Source organism: Cyprinodon variegatus, unplaced genomic scaffold, assembly GCF_000732505.1.
Source record: "Cyprinodon variegatus isolate N-32 unplaced genomic scaffold, C_variegatus-1.0 Scaffold174, whole genome shotgun sequence".
Classification (NCBI taxonomy): domain Eukaryota; kingdom Metazoa; phylum Chordata; class Actinopteri; order Cyprinodontiformes; family Cyprinodontidae; genus Cyprinodon; species Cyprinodon variegatus.
In genome coordinates, this window is record NW_015150627.1 from 132,224 (window position 1) to 155,095 (window position 22,872).

Genomic DNA, 22,872 nt, shown 5'->3' on the forward strand with positions numbered 1-22,872 from the left:
TCATAAATATTACTCTGTTTTTATATATATATACATACACACATACGTACGTGCGCGCACACACACACAGAGACACACACGGAGGAAGCTGTGCGTATTGGCAATAACCTTGCGTCTGGAAGATGAAGCTGATGGGTGATGTTTAAGAGGTGACAAAATAAGGCAACAAGCTTCCACTGTCTTTCCAAAGTAAAGCACGAAAGGACACCATGACCTGCGAGTCCTGAGTGTTCACTGAGGCGGCCGGCCACAAACGGTTACTTCAAAAATGCCAAGTTGGGGTTAAAAGAGTGAAGGGGAGAGTGACAGTCTGTGTGGCAGGTCCGGCCTTCTGGACACGGCAGGAGGTGAGGTGTTCTAAAAAAAAAAGGCTGCATATTGTACATTCACAGCTGTCATGCCGTTTTTTTCTTAGAAAGCTCCCTGACAAAGAGAGGGTTAAAGCCAAACGCCAATGCGGTCAGGTTTGCGGTTGTGTGTGTACCACAGGTCATACGGTGCCAAGCCCCGCCCCTTTCCTCCCAACCACCAATAGGCATGGGCCGGTTACCTGGATCAAGCCTTTATAAAGTCAGTTATAAATTATTTGTTCCTACTCTTCATTTTTGGGCCCAATCTCCGTTTAAAAAAAAAAAGAATAATTCTTATTTCTCTTCAAGAATTACAATGAAATTAGATATATAAGTTTAGGTTTCAAAATGTTTTTTTTTTTTTTCCTTCCAGCTGTGAAATTATAAATTATTATTAACAATGAAGTATGATGGGATTAAAAAAAAACTTAAATAAAAATGTTAATAATAAATTTTTTTTATTTTGCATGTTTTTTTAAACACAAGAAAGGTTTTTTAATTCAAAAATTTATCAAAACTGTTTTAACGAATGGAATGGTTTTAATTGCTTTATTACCTGCTTTTATCATGGTTTTGTTCTTTGTCTTTTATTTTCCTTCTATTTTACTGAAATTGGGGAACTGAAAATGTGATTAAATGCATTTTTTTTTACTGAAAGTGTTTTTCCTTCAATGCATTCACCAAAATTTTACAGGGGAAAAAAGTCATAAACTACAAAAACTAGTTAGGGGCAGATCTTATATTGTCACACTATTGCAGTTTCCTAAAAAAATTTGACATTTAACCCAGAGATTTTGGAAAGACTACCAATATTTCTAAATCCTGCATTTTTATAGCATAGGATGAAACTCAAAAGAGTAGAAAATGGCAAACTAGCTGTACTTAGTTGAGCTATTCGGTTATCTGCTTAGTTTTGCTGAATACATGCTGTTTGAGGCAGCAAAATGATCACCAAATGGAATGGTGAAAAGTTTATAGTCTCCACTCTGACATTTCTAAATTAAAATATGAACAAAAAAAGATCATTTCTAAATTGCTTAAAGCTATTGTGCTTTTAATGATTATTTTCAGCACCTTTCTGACACTAGCAAAACTAACTTTAATAATATTCACACAGTTACAGCCAGACTTGTCCAAAGTCTCTTATTTTTATCTAAGACATCCGAGAAAATGATTGTGTGACCTGAGTTTTCTCTGGCTGTTCAGAGGACAAAGTAGCTCAACTTCCCCCCTTGTACTATATATCTACATAATATAGAATATTTGCTATAGATAATATTTAATAAAGCTGTAATAATAAATATATGTAACAGTATTTTAGTAGCAGTAGAATGGCTTGCTGCTTTGTAGATTTAAATAAAGAAATTTGATCATAAAATACTTTTTTTGTTTTAAAACGTGTTGACAGCATATTCTATCTCTTATTTACCGGCCCATGCCTGTTCTCTAAGCCCATGAGTGTTTTCGCCCTCCCACCCTAACAAGGTCCTCTTTTCTGGGCTCTCTACTCAACCCCTTCATGTTGACCCTTGTGACGTCCCATAAGGCCAAGCGTGTGACAGTGCACATTCGAAACAAATGATTACCTGCTCACTAGCTAAGGTGCGCAGCTTCTTTAAGACGCGATTGATCTATTTTTAATTTTTTCTGATCGTCATTGCCTCTTCTTAATATAAGGACATCACTGCATGGAGGGTGATACAATTCTTCTCATTTCACCTTTCTTTAACAAGAAAGTGGCAGTTATTAATCAATTTTTTTTTTCTCAAAAAGGCTAAAGGCAAAAAAATCTTCCTTTGCAATAAGAACACAATGCCAGATGAGAGCAATGAAAGCAGAAATTAGCAGAAAGAATTTATAAAGAAAAAGAGCAAAGCATGGGAAATGAACAGTGAGAGTAGCAGGGAGGGGGACGTTATCTTTTGCGTTGGCACACACACAGGCTTGTTAAAAAAACTCAGAACCATTCATCAGGTTTACTTTCAGGGATTTTAAATTCAGCAAACAAAAAGGGGGTCAAATCGATCGCTTTCTGTGGCTGTTTCAGCTCAGTCTACTGAACAGATTCCCACATTTAAAACGGCACCAGGTTGGTTCTGTCATTCGGATAGAGGGAAAAAAAAACAGTGCATACTCTCAGTGTATCAATATACATCTCTACTCTGCATTAATACTGCTAAGGATACTCTCATAAAGAGGAGTCGCTCTTGTTCTAACTCACGCTGTCAATCCAAAATGCCTTGTATGCACTCGTGTTAATAGGTTTATTTGTTTGATCAGTTGAGGCCTATGTTAGTCCAACTAAAGAGATAAACGTTATGCAGGGCGACATATCCTGGGTTTTTTTGTTTGTTATTTTTTACCCATAAGATGTATTGTTTTTTCAAATTAATGCAGTTCCCACCTCTTATGTGTTGCTTTTTTTTTGGTCTTTTTATCAGTATGTTTTCTCCCACTCTGTCTGCTCTTGCAGGGCTGGCAGTGCACTAAATGCCCTCAGCCTTTGGCTCTCACTTGTTTCCCCCCGTAGCGAAGTTCTTTGGTTTTGATCCCGTTGCCGCCGCTGCTGGTCTGCCCTGCACATCCCCCTTGGCCTTGGCCTCAGTCTGGCTCAGTCTCTGTCCGTTTTGGGAGGGCTACATTCATTGGCTGGTGCCCACTGGAGCCGCCTGGCCGGGTCACTTGGAGTGGTGCGGTGACACGGCGGCGCCCTGCTGGTGCTTCTGTTCCTGCTGTTTGACCTGCTGAATGATCTCCCGGATCTTCCTCTGTGCAGTCTGTGGCAGGAAACAAACAGACTGGTGACAATCTGGTACATGCAAAATGTAAAACAAACTACCCTGCATGAAAAACATTCAAATACTAGTTTCCTTTCAAAAAATCTATGTAAAAAAAAAAAAAAAAAAAGGCCACACATTGACACATTGTCTGGAGGTCTACTAACCTCTGACACTGATGACTAAACCGTTTTAATGTAATTTCATAGATAGAAACTTAATACGCCCAGTGTCTTACTATTTTTGTCCCATCAGGCAACCTTTTTCAATACCTCTTAATGAATCTTTAAGTATTGCTGCCTGAAAGACTATTACTTCCAACTTGTACATTACATTTATTGTTTGTAAGAAAATAAAATGAGGGGAATGGCTCCATTGGAATGAATAAACTGAAAAACTGTAAAAAATGGTGCTGACCTTTTTGGTTAAGATATGAGCTGGTTTTAAGTCTGATTTAATGACTTTTAAATTCTTCTCAATGCCAAAGTCTTTTCTTTCTTTTTTTTTTTTTCCTCAACCATTAGAAAAAAAAATAATTGTAAAAAAAATGATATCACCTACACGATTCCATGTTTACTCATCATCTTGAACATATGACCAACAGGGATGAAGTCAACAAGACCAAGTCCAAATATTTTGCACAAATATTTTTAACCCTTTATAGGGCGCTCAGTGAAATACTTTCAAAATCAAAATTTCAAGCCAGTAGTGTTATTGGAATGCAGGATAAGACCTTATTACCTTTGGAACTTTAAAAAAAATATGGATATTCGGGTGGCAAAAATGAATGTCAATGTAATAAGAAGAACTTGCCTGAATAAATTAAGAAAAATAACAAAAGTGCTTCTATAAACAAAATTCATGAAAAACACTGAGAGTGACAGAAACACTTTTTGTTGGTACAACATAATCTTAGAGGCATAATGCTGGTACTGGCACTTATATTTTTTGTTTATAAACCTAAATATAACTTAACTAGGCTTATTAACTTTTTAAATTTACTTTTTAACCTTTCAATTAGCTTTTTACCTATTTTCTTCACTTGTTAACTTTTGTTAACTAATTTACAGTAGGTAATATATCATTCAAGGGCTCATTTAATTGGTCAAATGCCAAAAAAAGATGTATTTTTTTGAACACCACAACATGCAGAAATTAGTGGAACAATAGTTAATTACACCACCAAAGCTACAACTTGCTATTAAAATAATAATTGCCATTATAAACTCATATTAAAGTAAATAAATCCAGCCACACATAGATACTCATTATCCCAACTTAATTCATTGATTTACATTGGGCAATAATGGCTATGAAATAGTTAAAAATAAAAGTATGGTAAAATATGTTGAAAAGTATGTTTTTAGAGAAGCAGTTCTCTATATTTAAAAGATTAAAAACCCTCAAATAACTAATTATTAACAATATTACTAACTAATATTATCGGACTTAGAGACAGCTATAAAAATGCTAATTTATCCCAATTTTTTTCTGCCCTAAAGAGACAGTTTTACAACTATTAACATAAAAAGTGCAACAAAAAAACAGCTGATAAACATCATTTTCTGTCCTTATATCCATGGACACCACAGAAAGTTATTGCCCTTAAAAATACATATCCTGATGCATCAATATTTAGATTTGAAAAAATGTTAGCTATGTAAGGTGGATATTAGACTAAATGAGTTGGATTCTTTTTTTAGTCTTGTCAAAATACTTATACTGACACGTCCTCTGAACCCTCAGAGCCAATAGAATCTGTTTCCATTAATCACATAACCACCAGGAGATGGAAAAGCTGTAGATAGTGAATAGTAGTTATGAACCGGGAACAATATTTTTACATTAGTGAAAGTGAAACTGAGTTTATGTTCTTCGCTTGATGAAATAAGTCTAGTCATTCCCCTTCATGGGCTGGTTCAGGGATTTTCGCCTTTAGCGTGGTGATACTGCCCCCCTCCGCCAGCAGCTGCGCATGTGGCCCATATCAGAAACCTCCATTGATGCTGACACATCAGAAAGTGCAAGGTTTGGGTTTTCATTAATAGAACCGAGTTGCACTAACATTGGTGTGTGTCTTTGCAACATCGTTTTCATTTATTTTTGCTTTGTTTGTTATTTCATTTAGCTTCATAGTGCTGAAATTAGGTTTTGTGCTCATCTTTTGATAAATTTGTTGGTGGTTGTGTAAATGCCCCCATTGGGTCAAATACCACAGGATGTTGTAACATTTGCAAAATATCATATTGATGTTTGTGTACCTGGCTGGCAAAGAAATGTCCACTGATTTTTACAAAGACCTCGTCGTTATCGTCAGGAGTTTGGTCCCGCGGTACAATGACCTCCGCACTCGTCAGGTTCTGCAGCTCGTTCACCTGGAACAAACAACCTGAATCAGATTTCACCTACACACACACACTTACAACAAAACAGACATTTTTCATTTCAATTTTCCTCATAGGGAAATTCAGCTCAAGCCTACAAGTCATGTTAATGACGATGTGAGGTAGTGCTGTCCTTTTTATTTTATTTAGTTTTTTGCTCTTTTTGACCAAGGAGCTTGCGGCATAAATCTGGCTTTTAATTTGAAAAATGACATAAATCCAACTTTATAGAATAGTAGTTTTGAATTAAATACGGTTGAGTTTGGATCTTGTTATGACTATTTTAATAAAAACTATTACCAGCAGATTAGGTTTTATAGTACTAGCTGGGGTACAGGATAGTTGAAGCATGGCAGCGATCAAATGGTTAAGGTTTGGTTGCTTCAAACTAGTTTTTTCAGATTTGTTTTGGTGAACAATGAGCATCCCCCACCACTATGAACAGAACAACCTCTTACTCCACATCATCCTTTTATTTATAAAAACACCGTTTTTATTTCTTGTTTAGCTCGAAATATCTACATGGGAGCGAGTGTTAGTCAGAATGCGGGGCTAATGTTGTTCCCGTCTGAAAGTTGCTATCCCCATTACACATAACTAAAGATATTGATGCACTTTCTGGCAAAATATGGAACTAAGAGTCATTGCAAACTAGCAAGAAGCCATCGTGGTTCGTTCAGTGTGAAGGAGCCAATCAGACGTCAGAGTCACACATGAAACGGACTAATCTAAAGCCTCTTTCGCACTGAAAATTACGTGTTAACTCAGGTTAATCAAAGATGGGTCGACCCGCTAACAATCGACATTTGGCTCCCTTCCCACTGGCCAAAAAAAAGCTTGGTGAAACCTCTAGCTGGCAAGTTGTTTGGCCTCTATCCCCCAACCGCTGTGTGTCTGGTGACACCATCACGCTGGGTTAGCGTTATTGATGTCACCGGTCTGCAAAGAAGATGATTGGCTGCAAGCTTCCAATTCTAGAAGATCCGTACGCCTCCAGGACTCTGAGGCGAGCAGGGAAGATTGTGACTGATTCCTCGCACCCCATCCACAAATTATTAAAGACACTTCCCCCTGGTAGGAGGCTGTGGCCCATCAGGACCAAAACCTCACGCCGCAAGAACAGTTTCTTCCCATCCGCTACCAGCTTTCTCAAAAGGCCCAGAAACCCCCGTGACGCTGACACTACCTCTCTCCCTCCCCTGTTCAGAATCTAGAAGCTACACCGATGTAGCATCTCTATACCTCCTGCCTTACATTAATGCACAGTCTACTGCGTTTATATTATACAGCTATATACTATATATGGTATATAGTATTCCTTGTAAGTGCAAACCTACTTGGCAACAAACTTGATTCTGATTCTGGTTTGACCCAGGTAGACACACATCATTGAGATGTTCCTACTGTCACTAAAAGCCAATTGTTCCTGGGTTTAAACAGGTTTTTCGGCCAGTGGAAAAAGGGTATTAGTCACTGAATTGGTGGGTCAAGTTCACAATTCAAATCATGCATGACGAGTCTGCTGCATCCACACCGTGGAATAAATGAATACAGATTGGAACAAAAAAAATCTGTTTTCACAAGAACTTATTTAAAAATTATGTAGTGTAATAATTTAATGTCCTCATATAAAATGTATATTTAATTATTTAATGGCACAATAATTTATTTAACTGTTAATTTTATAACTTAATCGAACATTTAATTTATTAATGATGCACTAAATAAATAAATGATGCATGTAATTCTTTAATGAGGCATTTAAGGGAACATTTATCTATTTCATAATATAGTTAACTATAACATTTTGTCCCTTTTGACCCCTTCATAAGAGAAGGCTGTGTTGCGATGTGGTTGAGATTCAAATTTCTACGGTATATTAAGTTAAATATTATGTAATTAGGTCATCCTGTATTAATGAAAGACATTTAAATCAATTTTGTCCCCTATTTGATGGGTCCTTTTTAACTTCCCTGTCAATGCATATTGCATTTAAACTTTTGACTACAAAAAAAAGGAATTTTGGAGTTAAAATTTAGGTTTTAATCATGTCCATATAGGTTTATTTGCATAAGAAAGAGTGTACTCACCGTCTTGCCCCCTTTGCCAATGACTCTGCCAGCTGCACTTGAGGGAACCTTGATGTGCGTCTCCAGTTTGACCTCCTCCTTTCCTGAGAAGAAGTTCTCCTCTTTCAGCTTCCCAAATATCCGACCTTGAGCCTGGAATACAAAGGCGGGTATGAGACAAAGAGAGACTGGGGAAGATGGGGACACAAGACGCTCCATTGCAGTTTACTATGACACATGTCACAAATGTCATTCCTGTTAAAAGAGATCTTATTCTTCTTTTTGATTTAATTACTTTGAGCTTGTGTGATTACCTTAAATTGAGCCTCTGGGGTTCCAGTAATAATGACCATCCTCTCAGCAACATCTGGGCTCTCTGCTGGAGCGATCTAAGAAAATCACAATGAAATGAGGGAGAAAAACTCATGTTTAAATTCCTTTGGTCTGGCTTCACAGGTAGTGCTTTAGCCCAAAATCATCATGACAAATATAAAAAAATGCATAAAGCATAAACACATCGAATGCAATATAAAGACTCTAGTTATATAATGTGACGTGCCCATCTCTCGAGTCATCTGCTCTTTAATCACAAAAGCTGCCCAGGCTGCGGTCAGTGAAGTGCTGCTGACTCAGACCGCAATCATTCCCAACAGAACAACATCCCTTTAATGATTGGTGATATCCTTTTTTAAAAAGGCATGGCACGTCTATTTCACGTTGCAGAACTCCATCCTGCAGGAAGATTAACGCCATTCTCAAAGTTTCTATGGTTTAAAGAGCAGGTGATGCAAACAGACCCACCTTGATGGAAGCTCCTGCAAAGTGGGCGAGTTGTTTGATGTGCTGGCCCTTCTTGCCTATCAGGGCCCCCACTGCCTGAGTGGGAATAAAGAGGTAGACGACCTCCTGTTCTGGAGCCTGTTGCTGAACCAAAGAGAAAGGGACCAGTAACACAGAAAAACTTTAAAAAATAGCACACAAAAAGTGAATTTTGTAAAACTATTGTATAATTTTGGGTTGCAAACAAAATAATCTCTGGTGTTCAGTTGACTAGGTGATGAGAAACAGCAGAAACCATCGTCTCTACCTCAATAAGAAGCTGCAATGGCCTATTATTTACATCTCTTAAATATACAGAATTTCCTTCAAAGGAAGCACTTAATATCTCAAATTTATCTAACAGTTCCTTTTAGCTTTTAGCTATTTTCTATTCCTTCTTTGTATATACAGGGAAGGCAGAGGTCTGAATAGGAGGTTTTTAACTGCTGGAAAAGCAGTCAGCAAACCTCTGGTACCAGATATTAGACAGGCATCATCCTTCAGGTCGTTTGCTTTATTATGCTGGCTGCAGCTCCTTAAGAATTGCCTTCTTGCTTTCCAGTACTATTTTCCTAGAATTATAATTTTTTTCTTCCCCAAAGTTTAATGGAAGTAATTTTAATGTCTTGGTAAAAATAATTGCGGTAATGAAACACTGAAAGATCCAGTTTAATATTTATCTGACCTCCATCAACACATACTTAGATGCTTATTTACAACACGTGCATAAAACAAAAAACAACTAATCAGCTTTAAAAGACCTTTAGAATGGTCACTCAATAATCCCCTAAATCAATAATCTGTTTTGGTAATATAAAGCCTGAAAGTAAACTGAGCAAGGAATTAGAGAAACAGGTAATAAAGAGGTCTAAAACTAGTTTTCTAGTAATCACCCATTTTGTTAAATTATCAAATCGGAGAAAAGATGATTAATATGACCGTTAAAGACAAAACAATCTTTGCATTATATAAAGCAATTGATAAACAAGGATAAACACACAACCGAAAAAGTGAAATTAAAATAGGAAAAGGAATTTAATATTGAAATTGATTACGGTATTTGGATTGGTTAGACATGTGGAAATTCCATCATATGACTACCAGTTCAGACATGAAGAGAGTTTGCCTGGAAAAATCTTCTAAGATTCTTTATTACACCAAAATTAAAAAGCAAACAATTGCAGAAGCAACAGAAGTACTGGAGAGAATGTGGAGAAACAGATGCTGAACATTCACAAATTTTTTTGAAAATGCCCGAAATACTTTTGTTGTCATGTGCCAAGTTTTGGGATATGCAATTCCTTTAAAGCCTAAAGTTCTGTTTTTATGTAATTTTTGTGATGGTTTTATTCATCTTCCTCCATTTCCTTGTCATATTCATCTGATGAATATTTGGTAAAAATAATGTTGGTAGCAGCAACAAAAATTATCACAAGGAAATGGGGGAAGGTTACTGTATCATCAAATCAGCAATGGATAAATAACTACAATAGAAGACATATTCCTAAAAGATAAACAAACATTCAGACTGAGGCTACAAGGACCACAATTGGAAAAGAAATGAAAAAAAATGGACACTCTACAAGCAAAGTAATTAACAATGATGTATACCCAGTTAAGTTAATGTTGTAATTGTTTTCTTTTAAACGGTCAACAAAATATATATAACATTAAAAAGAAAAAAGCAAGAAAATTGTTTTAAAATCCTTATTAATATATTTTTAGAGGGAAAAAAACGTATTGCGACCTGTAGGGAATTTTTGAAATGATCTACTTTGTTGAACTGTTTAAATTTAGACACAGTAGAGGGTTTTAACAATGGACAGTCTGTTTAAGGTTACGCTGCAGCATCTTGGCCGAATGTCAGTCACTATATCACGTTAAAATCCTTTATTTAGGGTTTTTGTTTGTTTTAACATCCATTCAGAGTTGGGCCTTCCCAAATGTGTTTGAGCTTAACGTCATAAACCGATGGTTGAATACTCAAGGTTCAAAAAATCTTTGTTTAGCTGCTGAAACTCTTTTACTATCCACTGTATCTCTGTTGCATATATTTTGTAATATGATACCAAACAGTGATTAAACTTAACAGCGATGGCTGAAGCTGCAAGAGGAGAGGGAACCTACTGAGTGCTGGTGGGGCATGGCACTTGCTGGAGGAACCCCGTACAGGCCACTGAGATGTGGAGAGTGACTCTGAAAGGGATAAACAGGCCCGTCAGACTACATGTTAACACAAACATAAACTGTGTTCACTCTTGAGGGGGATTTCAGGGCTCACACTCACGGTGAATCACACGCCCATCGTTTTGACCGTGAAGCACGCTTGTGCATTCTAGCACAGTGTCTCACACCACTTACAAGGGGAAATGAGTGGAGACCTTGTTTCACAGACAAACTGACTCATTTCCACATAAGATGGGGAATTCTGCTTGTTTCAATCTACATCATTCAGGAGGACCTTAGTCAACAGTGTAGTGCCGCCTGAAGGCACTTCTAGGGGAAGATGATTTACAATGTCTAACAAACACAGAGGAAACCAATCCAAAAAGGTATTTAAGGATTTTTCCGTCCCTACGGCATTTATGGAAGTAAACAAAATAGAGAGGACTTACTAAGAAGGGGTTGTATCCTGCTGATGCTACAGGGGACACTGCACCACGTGGTCCGGCAGCAGCAGGCACCACCGGCAGACCAGAGGAGAAGATGCCCAGAGCGTTCAGGTTTAAGCCTGGGATCAAGTTGGCTTGTTGCTGTAAATGAAGAATTATGAGGGTCTGATTATTTAAATTATCTTATTCCTTTAATAAGATAATAAAAAGGGATGAGACCATGATACTGATTAACCCAACAATTCTGTTTAAGGCTGGTACAGGAAGCTGTAGTACCAAAAGAAAACTCATTCACACACAGGAAGAATACTCAAAATACAGACGGGTCCCAGATGAATTTAAACCTATGATCTTCTAGCTTCAAAGTTACTGTGCAAACAGCGCTGTGCATTCAGCTGTCTTTAACCCTTTATGGGGCACTTATTGAAATACTTTGAAATTCAACATTTAAAGCCAAAAGTGTTATTGAAGGACAGAACCTTATTACTTTTGAGAAAGTTAAAAAACATGTATATTTTGATGGCAGAAATGAAGGTCAATGTAATAACAAAAAATGGCCACTTGCCCTAATATATTAAGAAAAATAACCAAAGTGCTTCTATATTAAAATCATGAAAAATAGTCACAAAGTGAAAGAAACAACTTTTGTTTTTGTTACAACATAACCATAGAGCATTAATGCTGATACAGGCAATACAAGTTTTTTTACTTCTTAAAATTAACTCAATTACCTTTTTACTTTATTTTTGAACTGTTCAATTAGCTTTTTATCTTTTTTTTTCTCAACTTCTTACAAATTGAATTTACTGTAGGTAATATATCATCAAGGACTCATTTAATTGGTCAAATGCCAAATTAACATGTACAGACATGTAGCAGCATCTTTGCTTAATGGCTAGATAAAAGTCTTGTGCTTTTAGAACTCACTGAGGGCTGGGGGGGGGGTTGGGACTCCATTCATAAGGGGTATGCAAGTAATCAAAAATGGCAATTTACCCTATAAATGGTTAAAGGTGCAGTAGAGGAGGATGTCATCGAAGATCAAATGGCACCAGTTTACTTTTGCACGAAAGGACACAACTTTTTCCTCTCTATTTAATATTAAATCAAACCTTTGCTGTTTCGGTAGGAGATTATTTTTTTTCATTGCTAAATATAAAACAATTGTTATACGTTAAAGTTGTCTTCAAATTAAAATGTTACTAATTTATTTAAGTTATCTTAAAAAAAAACCTAGATAGCAACCTTCTGAAAGGCTAATTGGCACAAAGCAGCCATTTCTCTCAATTCTACCATCTGGAAATTGGACCCAATACTGAGATGGATGGATGGATGGATGGATGGATGGATGGATGGATGGATGGATGGATGGATGGATGGATGGATGGATGGATGGATGGATGGATCCTCCAGTTTTCTCTGTCGTCTTTCCTTTCTGAATACTCCGCTGGATCTTATTTGTAATATTCAAAGGTAACCGCTAGGTGGCACTCCCCACACACAGCTCAACCTGTCAGCTGCCACGGCAACTAAAGCAAGCCAGAGCCATTCAGCTGCATGCTGGGTGATACTTCCTCATAATAATTTAAAGAGTAAAGCAAACATGGTAACAGAGAAGCAGTTGGACTAACGGACCTCATATATTAGCCTAAAGATCTCCAGTGCCTCTCCTTGGCTTTGGAGCCGTTGGTCATAATGAGCATCATTGATGTCCATCCATTCCCATCAGCCCGGAAACAGAGAGGATGCAGTGCGTGACATCCCCGCTGCTTCTCTTCGTCTGAGGCTTGACCTCAGCGGCTGCTGATGTCACAGGCCGGTGTGAAAGAGGAGCCGGGTTGAGATAGCGGCCTGCAGATATCGGATGGATGCTGGGAAACGCGGTGTGTTACAACAGGAACACAGACACACACAGCAGGGAAGGGAGTGTGAGTCAGAGACACGGAGACAAGCTGCGCTCAAATACTCAACACGCTTAATGAGCTATTCAGCGATCGTTTACTGTTATCTGTTTACAGAGCAGGCCTTACTAATGCTGGCGGTAACGCACAACAGGGGAAGCTAATATCATCCTGTGGTCAAACCCCCCCCGATCTCCTTCACCTCTCACCTGTCAGTCTGTGTGAGTCATCCAACAGTCATAATCACCACAAGGGCAACACAGAAACAGCACAAAGGGGCTGCAAATGGTAAGTGTTGGGCTTACGTTTATAGCAGCAAGATCGTTCTCGTAGGCTTCCCTCAGCTTATTCATGATCTCCACCTCGGCTTTACAACAAGCCTCCAAGCTTCCCTTCACTGTGATGGTCCTCTCAGGGTTGTAAATAGTTAAGTCTTGTAACCTGAAACGGAGAGGGCACACACAATCAATAGGAAAATACAGAAATACTCTAAATAGCTCCAGGGTTCCTGATTGTATGTGTACAGTTTCTCAAAACTCAGATATTTAAAGAGATTTCCTTTAAAATACAATTGGAATCAACTCAATTAAGGCTACATGTTAAGGTGGGGTGTTTTTGTAGACATTTAAATGATATTAGTGACTAAAACAGTGACTTGCAAAAGCACCCATGCAGTTTTTGCCTTTTTGTAACATGACAACCACAGACTGGATGTAATCCACGGATATTTTATGTGTCAGACCAACACAGTGATATTAATGGTTGCAAGGTAGGATATTAAAATTAAAAAATACATGGTTTTCAATTACTTTTACAAACAGAAATTTAGAATTTGATGTGCACTTGTACTTATACCCTTTAACTTTGACACAGCTAAAAAAAAAAAAAAAAGAATACAATTGCTTGCTAAATCAACCTCATTAATAAGTGTGACCCATGTGTCATTTAACCTCAGTTTGAATGCATAAATGTGAGGTTCTCAGGGGTTTGCAAGAGAACATTCAGCCTCATGGAGAATGAGGAACACAGTAGAAGTTTAAAGCAGTTTGGATTTTCAATATCTGGGAGTCAAACATCCCACTGATAGGACAGTTTAACACAAAAATGCAAGGAGGAGCTGCAGGGAATAACAGCTCCGGTGGGGGAATAAAACCTGAAGTAATTCGAGGAATGCACTGCACAAATTAAAAATATTAAGAAGGATTAAAATGTATGTCTAACAAAAAAATTAAACAACAGTCCAACCCCACATTCAAGCATAGCGGTGGCAGCTTTATGCTGCAGCGAAGCATTAAGAAAATCTGACATCTGCAGACATTTTTTATCCAGTCAGATTGAACTGCTTTGCAAAGAAGACTGGTCATAAAAATCCTTGTAAGTCCTGAATGGATTTAGACAGTTTATTTTATTTTAGTTTTTTTTGTGTGTTTTTTAAGCTGGTATTATTTTTCCTCCACTTTACAGACATTCAGCTGACTAGCTCAAGTGGTAAGTCACCCATCATGGGTGAGTTCAAGCCCCACTCCCACAGACTGCCACTCTGGCTTGCTGAGCAAAGACCCGTAACTCCACACTGCTCCCCGGGCGCCGAACAATGGCAGCCCACTGCTCCCAAGGGGATCGGTTAAATGCAGAGAGTTCATTGCTCTGTACTTGTGACAGTGTTATGACAATAAAAGTTGGGGGGGAAAAAAATTCACCACTCGGGGATATTTATCAGATGATAAAATGTGTTAAAGTTCATTATTGTCTACTGATAAAACATAAAAAGGTTAACTATTTTAGTAAGGACCCTTGCCAGACCCATTGAGACCTCGTTGTTTGTACGAATGCTGTCCCTACAATTAAGCTGGCACTTATGCAGTTTGCAGGACACAAGACATAACTGAGATAAAATAAGTGACATAGCAGGATATTTTTTTGATATTGAAGACATTTCCCTGTCCCTTCTCAGGAGTGTAGGATGAATAGAGCAACCTTTCTGGTAAACATTGTGCGAAACGAGTGAAGCCAGGTCAGCCTGAGAACTGCAGCACAGCCGCACGCTGCTTAAAGACGAAATACCTCATAAAAGAGGTTAGAGCAATGAAAACTTTCACTCATTCAACAAAATCAATGCTCACTTTGACAGACGCCTTTATAGCACAAACACAGACCATTCAACTGTCAATAAAATGTGAGTCTTTGCACAATTTGAAATCAATAACTAAAGTTCTCTCCCTACAAAATAATTCACCTGGGTATAACCCTGCAGTTTACACTTTTCTATCCATTTTTCTTCAGTACAACAGAGGATATTTCACCAGTTTGCTGGTTTCTCTAAACAGAAAAAAAAAATCCGGTTGAGCAAGCTCTGCCGAATGGGATGTAATCTCCTCCTCACTGACATCATGTCCTGGAGTCTTAATCATCTCCACATAGTTTCACTTTCAGCAGCTCAGTTACAGTAGGTGAAACTAAAAAGATGAACGTACAGGAAGGAGGGTGTGGCTGCATGAAGCAGAACATACTGTAACAAAGCAGTAATAGAGCAGTCTAAATATTGTTACGCATAAGCATTGGGAATATATCTGCTGCTGTTTTGCTAAGTGATTGCGGTTAAGCCAAGCAGGATGGGAGCCTCGCTCTTAAATAGGGAGCTTGGATGTCTGATGCAAATTGTGTACATCGTATAACCAGGTTAAGAGTGGGCGATATTCACCGTCATTCCACTGATACAGAGAGTGACTGAGCCTCAAATCTACAGGTAGATTTCTTTAGATCTTCACACACCTGGATGAGCAGAAACAGGCCTGGGTCCCTGCTGCTTATCGATCAGGTCTGAATCCAGCATAGATTTTATACTATGGACAGTATGGATGTTTTCCACTGGAAAGGCCTCATCATGCAAAGTGTTTGCAGATGGAGCGATGATGCAAGACTTTCACAATGGTTCATACAGCCTCAGTTACTTTATTCTTCCAGTCTGTGGTTGAATGCATATACATTTATCTCCTCAGCAGACTGATATTAATATTTACCAATTAGGGTGGAGGAAAACTGGAAAATGAATGTTGATATTCTGATATTACTTGTTTTGTTCTGGACCAAAGGTAGGGGGTGGTAAATAACGAGCTGGTTCATCTGATCAATGGGAACAAAAACATTGTTATGATAGAGTCTGGAAAAGCTTTGAAAAGTCTGGAAAGGTTTGGACTATGGCTGGAATATTTTCCAGGCCTGATTAAGTATGGAAAATGTGATTGTTTTTGGATTGTTTTATAAAAATAAAAAAAAAATATTTTAATTAGCAAAAACATTGGCTGAACCCTTTGTTTCTATTTTTCAATCATTTAACTAAATCCTACGTACCGGTAGTTGTTCCATCATTTAGAAAGCTACGGCCTCTTGTAAATGACTGATGACAAACTTACGAGGAGATGGTTATCTTGGTCCCTGTCTCCTCCTCGATCTTCTTCAGGTTGCGGCCCTCCTTCCCAATCAGCCGACCCACCAGGCTGTTATGGGCAAGGATTTTCAGAGGGATTTCCTCCGTCCTAAAGACACGCAGAAACATAAAAAATTAGATGGGATGACAGAAGACTGACTCCACTGAGTGTCGCTCTCACCTCACTTAGGGTGTAAGGAATGTCGTTGGAATGACAGGGATGAGCTGGAATGCGGACAGCTGCCTCATAGCAAATGCTTCTCTAAGCACAAGACTTTGATACGGAAGCTAAATGATTTATCTCTTTATGTTGATAGATACATTTAGAAAAACGAAATTGAATATAACCCTTTAGATTGCAGCATCTTGAATATGATGGAAATATTTTGGAGCCGTCACACCTTTTGCTTTTTTAAAAGAGAATTACATGCGCTTGTTTATGTTGCAAACAAGTTTCTGCAAAACAACAGTAATACAATTAGTTTTTTATTGAAACTACTGTGCTAGGAGGAAATATCAGGGTTTTTTTTTTCTAAATATTATAAAAAATAGAACTAGAGATGAGAATTTTACCCGTTTAACATCCACTCTTTTAAATGATTATGTAATTTTATTTGGTGTACAGTATACCTATGGACCACAAATGTTTCTATAAAATAGATCTGTTATTCATTGTAGACCTAAAAAAGTCTTAGATGTATTAAAAAATAGTCTTTTTAAACAACTAGCATATAATTTCCTCATTTACTTAATTTTTGGAGTGTTTTTTTTATCTACTAGATTAGAAATAAGCTTGTTTCCCATTAATAAAGCAGGTTGAGTAAACGGATATATATAGTTAAAGCAATACATTTGTTTGATGGGAAACGGCTTCTTTGTATCGTACTTAAGATCTATTGCAATAGGTTAAAGTTTATTATCTCCATTTAGAAGTTGTGCATAAACAAACATCTAAATATGGATAAAATATATAAAAAGAAAGTTTTTATGTGCACTATAGTTGTGCAGCTGTTCAGGATTGAACAGAATCATTACCCTGGTAGCAAATGGCCCCAAGGCCACATTCAGCCCACGTCAGCTATAGCTAGGGGGGGGAGCCAAGAGTCTCACCTTGCATGAGAAACCAGAGCTTTTAGTACATATAGACCAGAAAAAAACACTTTTATATCATATAGATGCAGAGAAGTAGCTGGAAGTACTGTTTTCTTCACTTGGTTTTTGTTTTGATTTGATTCTTGTAAGATTTCCTTTGGGTTCAAAAGTTTAAAACAAACAAGATCCATTGGAAGATAGTTCAGCTGGGATAATGATTCTGCATTTTGCCTAAAAATGCTTTTGCTTCTGCAGATGAATTGATGAATTGATATAAGACCCTGCAGATTTTACATCATATAAAACATTCAATACTCTTCAATCATATGAGTCGAAATTGGTTGTTTTATGTACTTATTCATGACATGAGGAGAAACAAAACAAAAATTGCATGCTAAAAAGAGACTACTTCCAAATCCAAACTAAAGAAAGAACATCAATGTTAGAAAGAAAAATAATACCCAGAATTCGATGAATCATGTTTGTCTAAAAGCTTTCCGAGGATAGTGGTTCTACAAGACGTATTAAGGTGCATAATAGATTTTCTGTGTTGTGTATGTTGAAAGTAATGTAAGGTGAGTCACATTTTCTGTTGGCTTGATACAGATAAGATTGACTTACAAATAATGTTTACCTATTGTGCATTAATATGTTTAAAGTCAAAGACATATTTGACTAAATGATGCAACTATATAAAAAGATAGCAAAAGTCGGGGCTGAAGTAATATTTAAAGCTGTTTGATTTACAACATCTGCCTCTGTGGGCCTGTTGGGAGCAGATGGTACGATTATGATCATTTACTGGAAGAAGAAAAACTCCTGCATTATCTACATTACTGCTTTGTGTGGCAATTACAGGGTGTGAATCTATATCAGGGGATGTGGTGGGGTGTGGTGGAGGCTGGCCAGATGCTGGGGGTTTCTTCAGGGCTGGACCTGAAGTGTGTTTTTAGGGTCTGCAATCTGTAAATACAGATCTGTGCTGCATAGTGTCTTTAGTTAGGGGTGTATTGAGAGGGTACGGCAAATGTGTGGGTCTTGTGGTTTGAGTTTCAGTGGGTTCAGGCTGAGTGGAGTCACAGGGTGGAGGGCGGCACGGGCAACCGGTTTTATTACTGCAGGTGTGGCACTAGGCGAGGCAGCGCGGTGTCGCTTTGTTGACACATCTTGAAGCTGTGGGCGTTATTGTCATTTTTGAAGGAAGAATTAGTGCTTGACTGATAGAGGTAGATTACACCAACTGAAACACTAACACTCCTTTACTTTCATTTTGCATAGAATAATAACAAAACTGTCTTAAAGCAATCTTTTATAATTACCAAAAATATATATTATTCTATTGAAAACATGTAGAAATACATGCAGGTAACAAAAGGTTGTAAAAAAAAAAATGTTCATAGATATATTTTCAAAATAGGAGTTGTTTTTTCTTTTTTTCTCACACACTATATTTCAAGGCGACTATGAATCATTTAAGCCTTGGGTAAATGCATAGAAGGCAAAGCAAGGCAAGTTTTTTTTTTATATAGCACATTTCAGGGGCAAACAATATGAAACTGCTGTACATGAGAAACAAAACAAAAAAATAAATATATATATATGTCAGTGGCATAGAGGCAAGACAAATATTTAAATAAAATAAAAGTGACAAAATAAAATAAGAGGAATATATAGATAAAGAAGATAACATGATTGAAAAAGGTAAGATAAAATTATTAAAAGACTAAAACTCTCTAAAAACAGAAAAAGCACTGAAACCCACTGTTGCTGCCAATCGAGATTAAAATATATATATATATTTTTGGGAGGCTTTGATTGTGCTGTCTAAACATTATTCAATTAAATTTGTTATCTAGCGTAGCGTATGTGAGTAATTATTTTGTGACTAATCATCTTACTGTTCATTTTATACAATAAACATTAATAATTAAAATGATTTAATTAGAATAGAATAGAAAATCCATTCATTGTCCCACCAGAATGACCCCATTGTGGGTCAATAAAGGGATTTATTTTAATTGTTAATTTTTATCTTTCAATCTGTTACCTTCAAATATCAGTTTTAGCATTTTTTTCTCCTATTAAGCAGCTGCATTGCACTTTCCTCTTTGTATTTTCCTCTTGTTTTGCTCATGTGCAGCACTCTTAATTGTCTTTTTACTATAATGTAACATAAACTTGCTTGTCTTTTATCTTGATAATTATTTATCAGCATGTATTTAAATCTCTGTAACTTCTTTACATCTTAGCAAGTATTTCATAATTCATGATTTCCCACTTATAGTTCATCTTATCATGTATTTTCTAAAAGGATGCATATGGGCAGAACTGACGGTTTATTTTTCCACCTAAAAACAATGAAATTAACATTTCATTGTTTCCATGGAAGCCAAATGATTGAAACATCAAATCGAAAAAGGAAAAGAATGAAAGGCTGGACACTTGGTGTATTGATAGGATGAGACTGAAATATAGAAGAAACATTTTGCGATATCGATTTGTGTGAATTTATTTGCAGATATTTTGGGAAGAAAATATGATGTCGAATTACATTTATAGTTACAGAGTGGGTTATTCCCCCCCTCATTAAACAACTGAAAATTCTTTCCATTTGGCTGTCTCTATGGAAACAGGAATGTGGTCAATTCACGTGGTGGTAACATCGGTTAATAACATAAACTGAATTAATCTGGGATATTATTTAAAGGATTTAGGAAGTGTAACAGCTTAATGTGTAATATAGATGTTATTTTTACTGACCAACAGGTGAATGATTTGTCAGAAAAACTAAATAAAACATAGATATTATTATTATTGTGTGCCAGCACAAATTAGTAGATTAATTTAGTAGAATATTAACTTTAAATTATGGTTTGAAGCTTCTAATGAACAAGCATGAAAAAAATAAATGAAAAATAGATGTGCATAAAGTGTTAGCAACACATGAAATAAACTTTTTAAGATTGGATTCAGGAAAATTAGACATCTAAAATGAATCTTAAAACAATGAGTGCAGTGATCAATAAAGCCACAGAAATATAAATATGACATAACAGTGAAGCTGTGATACCATCACAGATACGCGAGACCTAAACAGCCACTGCCTAGAACAATAATAATATATTTATTACAAGTTATAACTATAAAGGCAGAATGCAACTCCAGTCCCTTTAGTTGTTCTTGCTTTAAGTTTTTTTTTTTAAATCTATATATGGCAGCTTATACCTAAATGACCTGCAAAAACCCAAAACTTCATCCGAAAACCAGAGCAAGACAGTTCTGACATATAAAATTAGATGCATTTAAATGTGCTTCCTTCAAATGCTTCTATCTTTCTCTCAAATGAAAAAAAAAACAAATGTAATAAAAAAAAAATAATAAAACTAGCATTCTCTAAAACGTTTACATGCTCACACATAAAAGCGGACTAATGCTAAAAATAAAGGTTGCTGTTTACACCAAGAAGCTCAAAGAGCCGTAAAAAGGTGCAGCTTCCTGTAAAAAGTGTCAAACCCAATTAGATTTCTTGGACACTAAGCTGAGATCACCTGCTCGCTCGGGTAGGTGGCAATGCTTACTGTGTTAGTGGTCCAGGCCAGAAAGGAGAGCACAATGAGATTAAAAAGTCTGCAGGCTTACGTTAAAGGATGGGATTACAGCCCTGCAGACATGATGCTTAATCTCCATGTTGGGTTGCATATGCGTTCAACCTGCTGACAGGTATATAGCTTTATGGCAAGTCGCTACATGTGCTTGTTTTTTACAGGCTTACGTCTTGGTCTCGTTCGCCTCCTTGTGCATGATGTCCAGGATCATCTGGCAGGCAGAGGAGCACCCCTCGGGTGTTGAATGGATGGTGATGGGTTTTTCAGCTGCGCCTGCGTTTTCCTTCCGGTGGATGTCCACCCTGATAGAAAGATGCAGAGATTACACACATTTCAAATGATTTCAATTTGACATCAGTACAATAATCATGCTTTGTCTTTCTTGCTAATGGGCAAAAAATTCAACTTGACAACGTAAGCCTTTCAACTGATTTCAAAAGCTTACTTGGACTGGGTTTGTTTGGTGACATTCTTGATGGTCAGGCCCTCTTTGCCAATGATGGCTCCCACAAACTGAGTAGGCACAAGCATCCGCAGGGGGAAGTCCGGCTGTCTGAGACGGGGCGACCCAAAGCCTCCCGACGGTCCAGGCTGAGGGGTGCCCTGGTCCCGGGAGGATCGCCCTCCACGCCGCGTTCGGGGAGCCTGGACAGGCGAGGCAGCATCCATGTCCATGATGTACGACACCTTTAGGGAGTAGTCGTCAAACTGGTGTCCTGTCAGCTTCTCGATGGCACTGAGGAGATGCAGAGAAGGAGACTAAGTAAGAGCTGGAAACAGAGAGGAAACACTCAAATGTTATTACAGTTTAAAGTAATTTAAAAAACTAACAAAATTTGTAATTTTAAGCTATTCTACTTAAAAAAAGAAAAAAATACAATTGTATAAAGTGTAACTAAATAATGAGTAATATAAACTAAGCATTTATTACTGATATGATCATGGCATGCAGCTAACACAAACTTGAAGTTCAGCTGTTCAAAAAAATTAAAAAAAAAAATATGAGCAGATCTCCACTTGTCCCACCTACCACTATCAGCGCTTTTACTTTTCCTACCTACCTACACACATTTAGACACTGAAATAATTCCACTCAATTTTCCTGCAATCTGCCCATGCTTTGAAATCAAAATACGATTTGAACTTTATAATAATAAATAGATATAAAAACTAATATAGGCAAAAGCAACCCATGATCTCTCATCACATTTAGTGATGTTGAAAGCTTTCTGTTTGGAAAGCTTAAAGAAACTTCTTCTTGTGGAAAATATGCATACAGTTGCACAGAGGTCTTAGAGAGACTGTTTTTACAAATTATGCTAAGGTATTTAAATCACAACTTATTCCAGTCACTCCAAAAAAATATAGTTTGTACCTCTGTGCACATTCTGAATGACAACGCTTAAAATAGAAAATAAACAATAATTAACTGAAGTGATTTCTGTAGACTTACTGAATTTAAGTTAATATTACGCATAAAAACACCTAAGAAATGTTGTTCTCATTATATAATATAATACATACATCAAAATTCTGCGACTATTTTCATTTCAGTCATTTTTTATTTTGTTTTAACAGTTTTTAAAGGGAAAATTATTTTTCTACTTTGAATATTGTGGGTTGGTGGATGCATGTATGTATGTATGAATGTATGTATGAATGTATGTATGTATGGATGTATGGATGGATGGATGGATGGATGGATGGATGGATGGATGGATGGATGGATGGATCGACGGATGGACGGATGGACGGACGGACGGACGGACGGATGGATGGATGGATGGATGGATGGATGGATGGATGGATGGATGGATGGATGGATGGATGGATGGA

General features: G+C 37.2%; 1 protein-coding gene across 1 annotated transcript in view; it reads right to left on the reverse strand.

Moving 5' to 3' along the window:
* Positions 1–991: 991 nt before the first annotated feature.
* Positions 992–22,872, reverse strand: part of igf2bp2 (insulin like growth factor 2 mRNA binding protein 2) — a 72,550-nt gene continuing 50,669 nt past the window's right edge. Inside the window, exons 6-16 of the mRNA XM_015378531.1 lie at positions 21,482–21,772; positions 21,204–21,338; positions 16,326–16,448; positions 13,218–13,353; positions 11,015–11,152; positions 10,527–10,595; positions 8,382–8,504; positions 7,895–7,969; positions 7,602–7,733; positions 5,389–5,502; positions 992–3,127 (exon numbers count right to left, since the gene is read on the reverse strand). Coding sequence (XP_015234017.1) covers positions 3,029–3,127; positions 5,389–5,502; positions 7,602–7,733; positions 7,895–7,969; positions 8,382–8,504; positions 10,527–10,595; positions 11,015–11,152; positions 13,218–13,353; positions 16,326–16,448; positions 21,204–21,338; positions 21,482–21,772 — 1,435 coding nt within the window. The 3' untranslated portion in view covers positions 992–3,028. The remainder of the gene's footprint in view (positions 3,128–5,388; positions 5,503–7,601; positions 7,734–7,894; positions 7,970–8,381; positions 8,505–10,526; positions 10,596–11,014; positions 11,153–13,217; positions 13,354–16,325; positions 16,449–21,203; positions 21,339–21,481; positions 21,773–22,872) is intronic.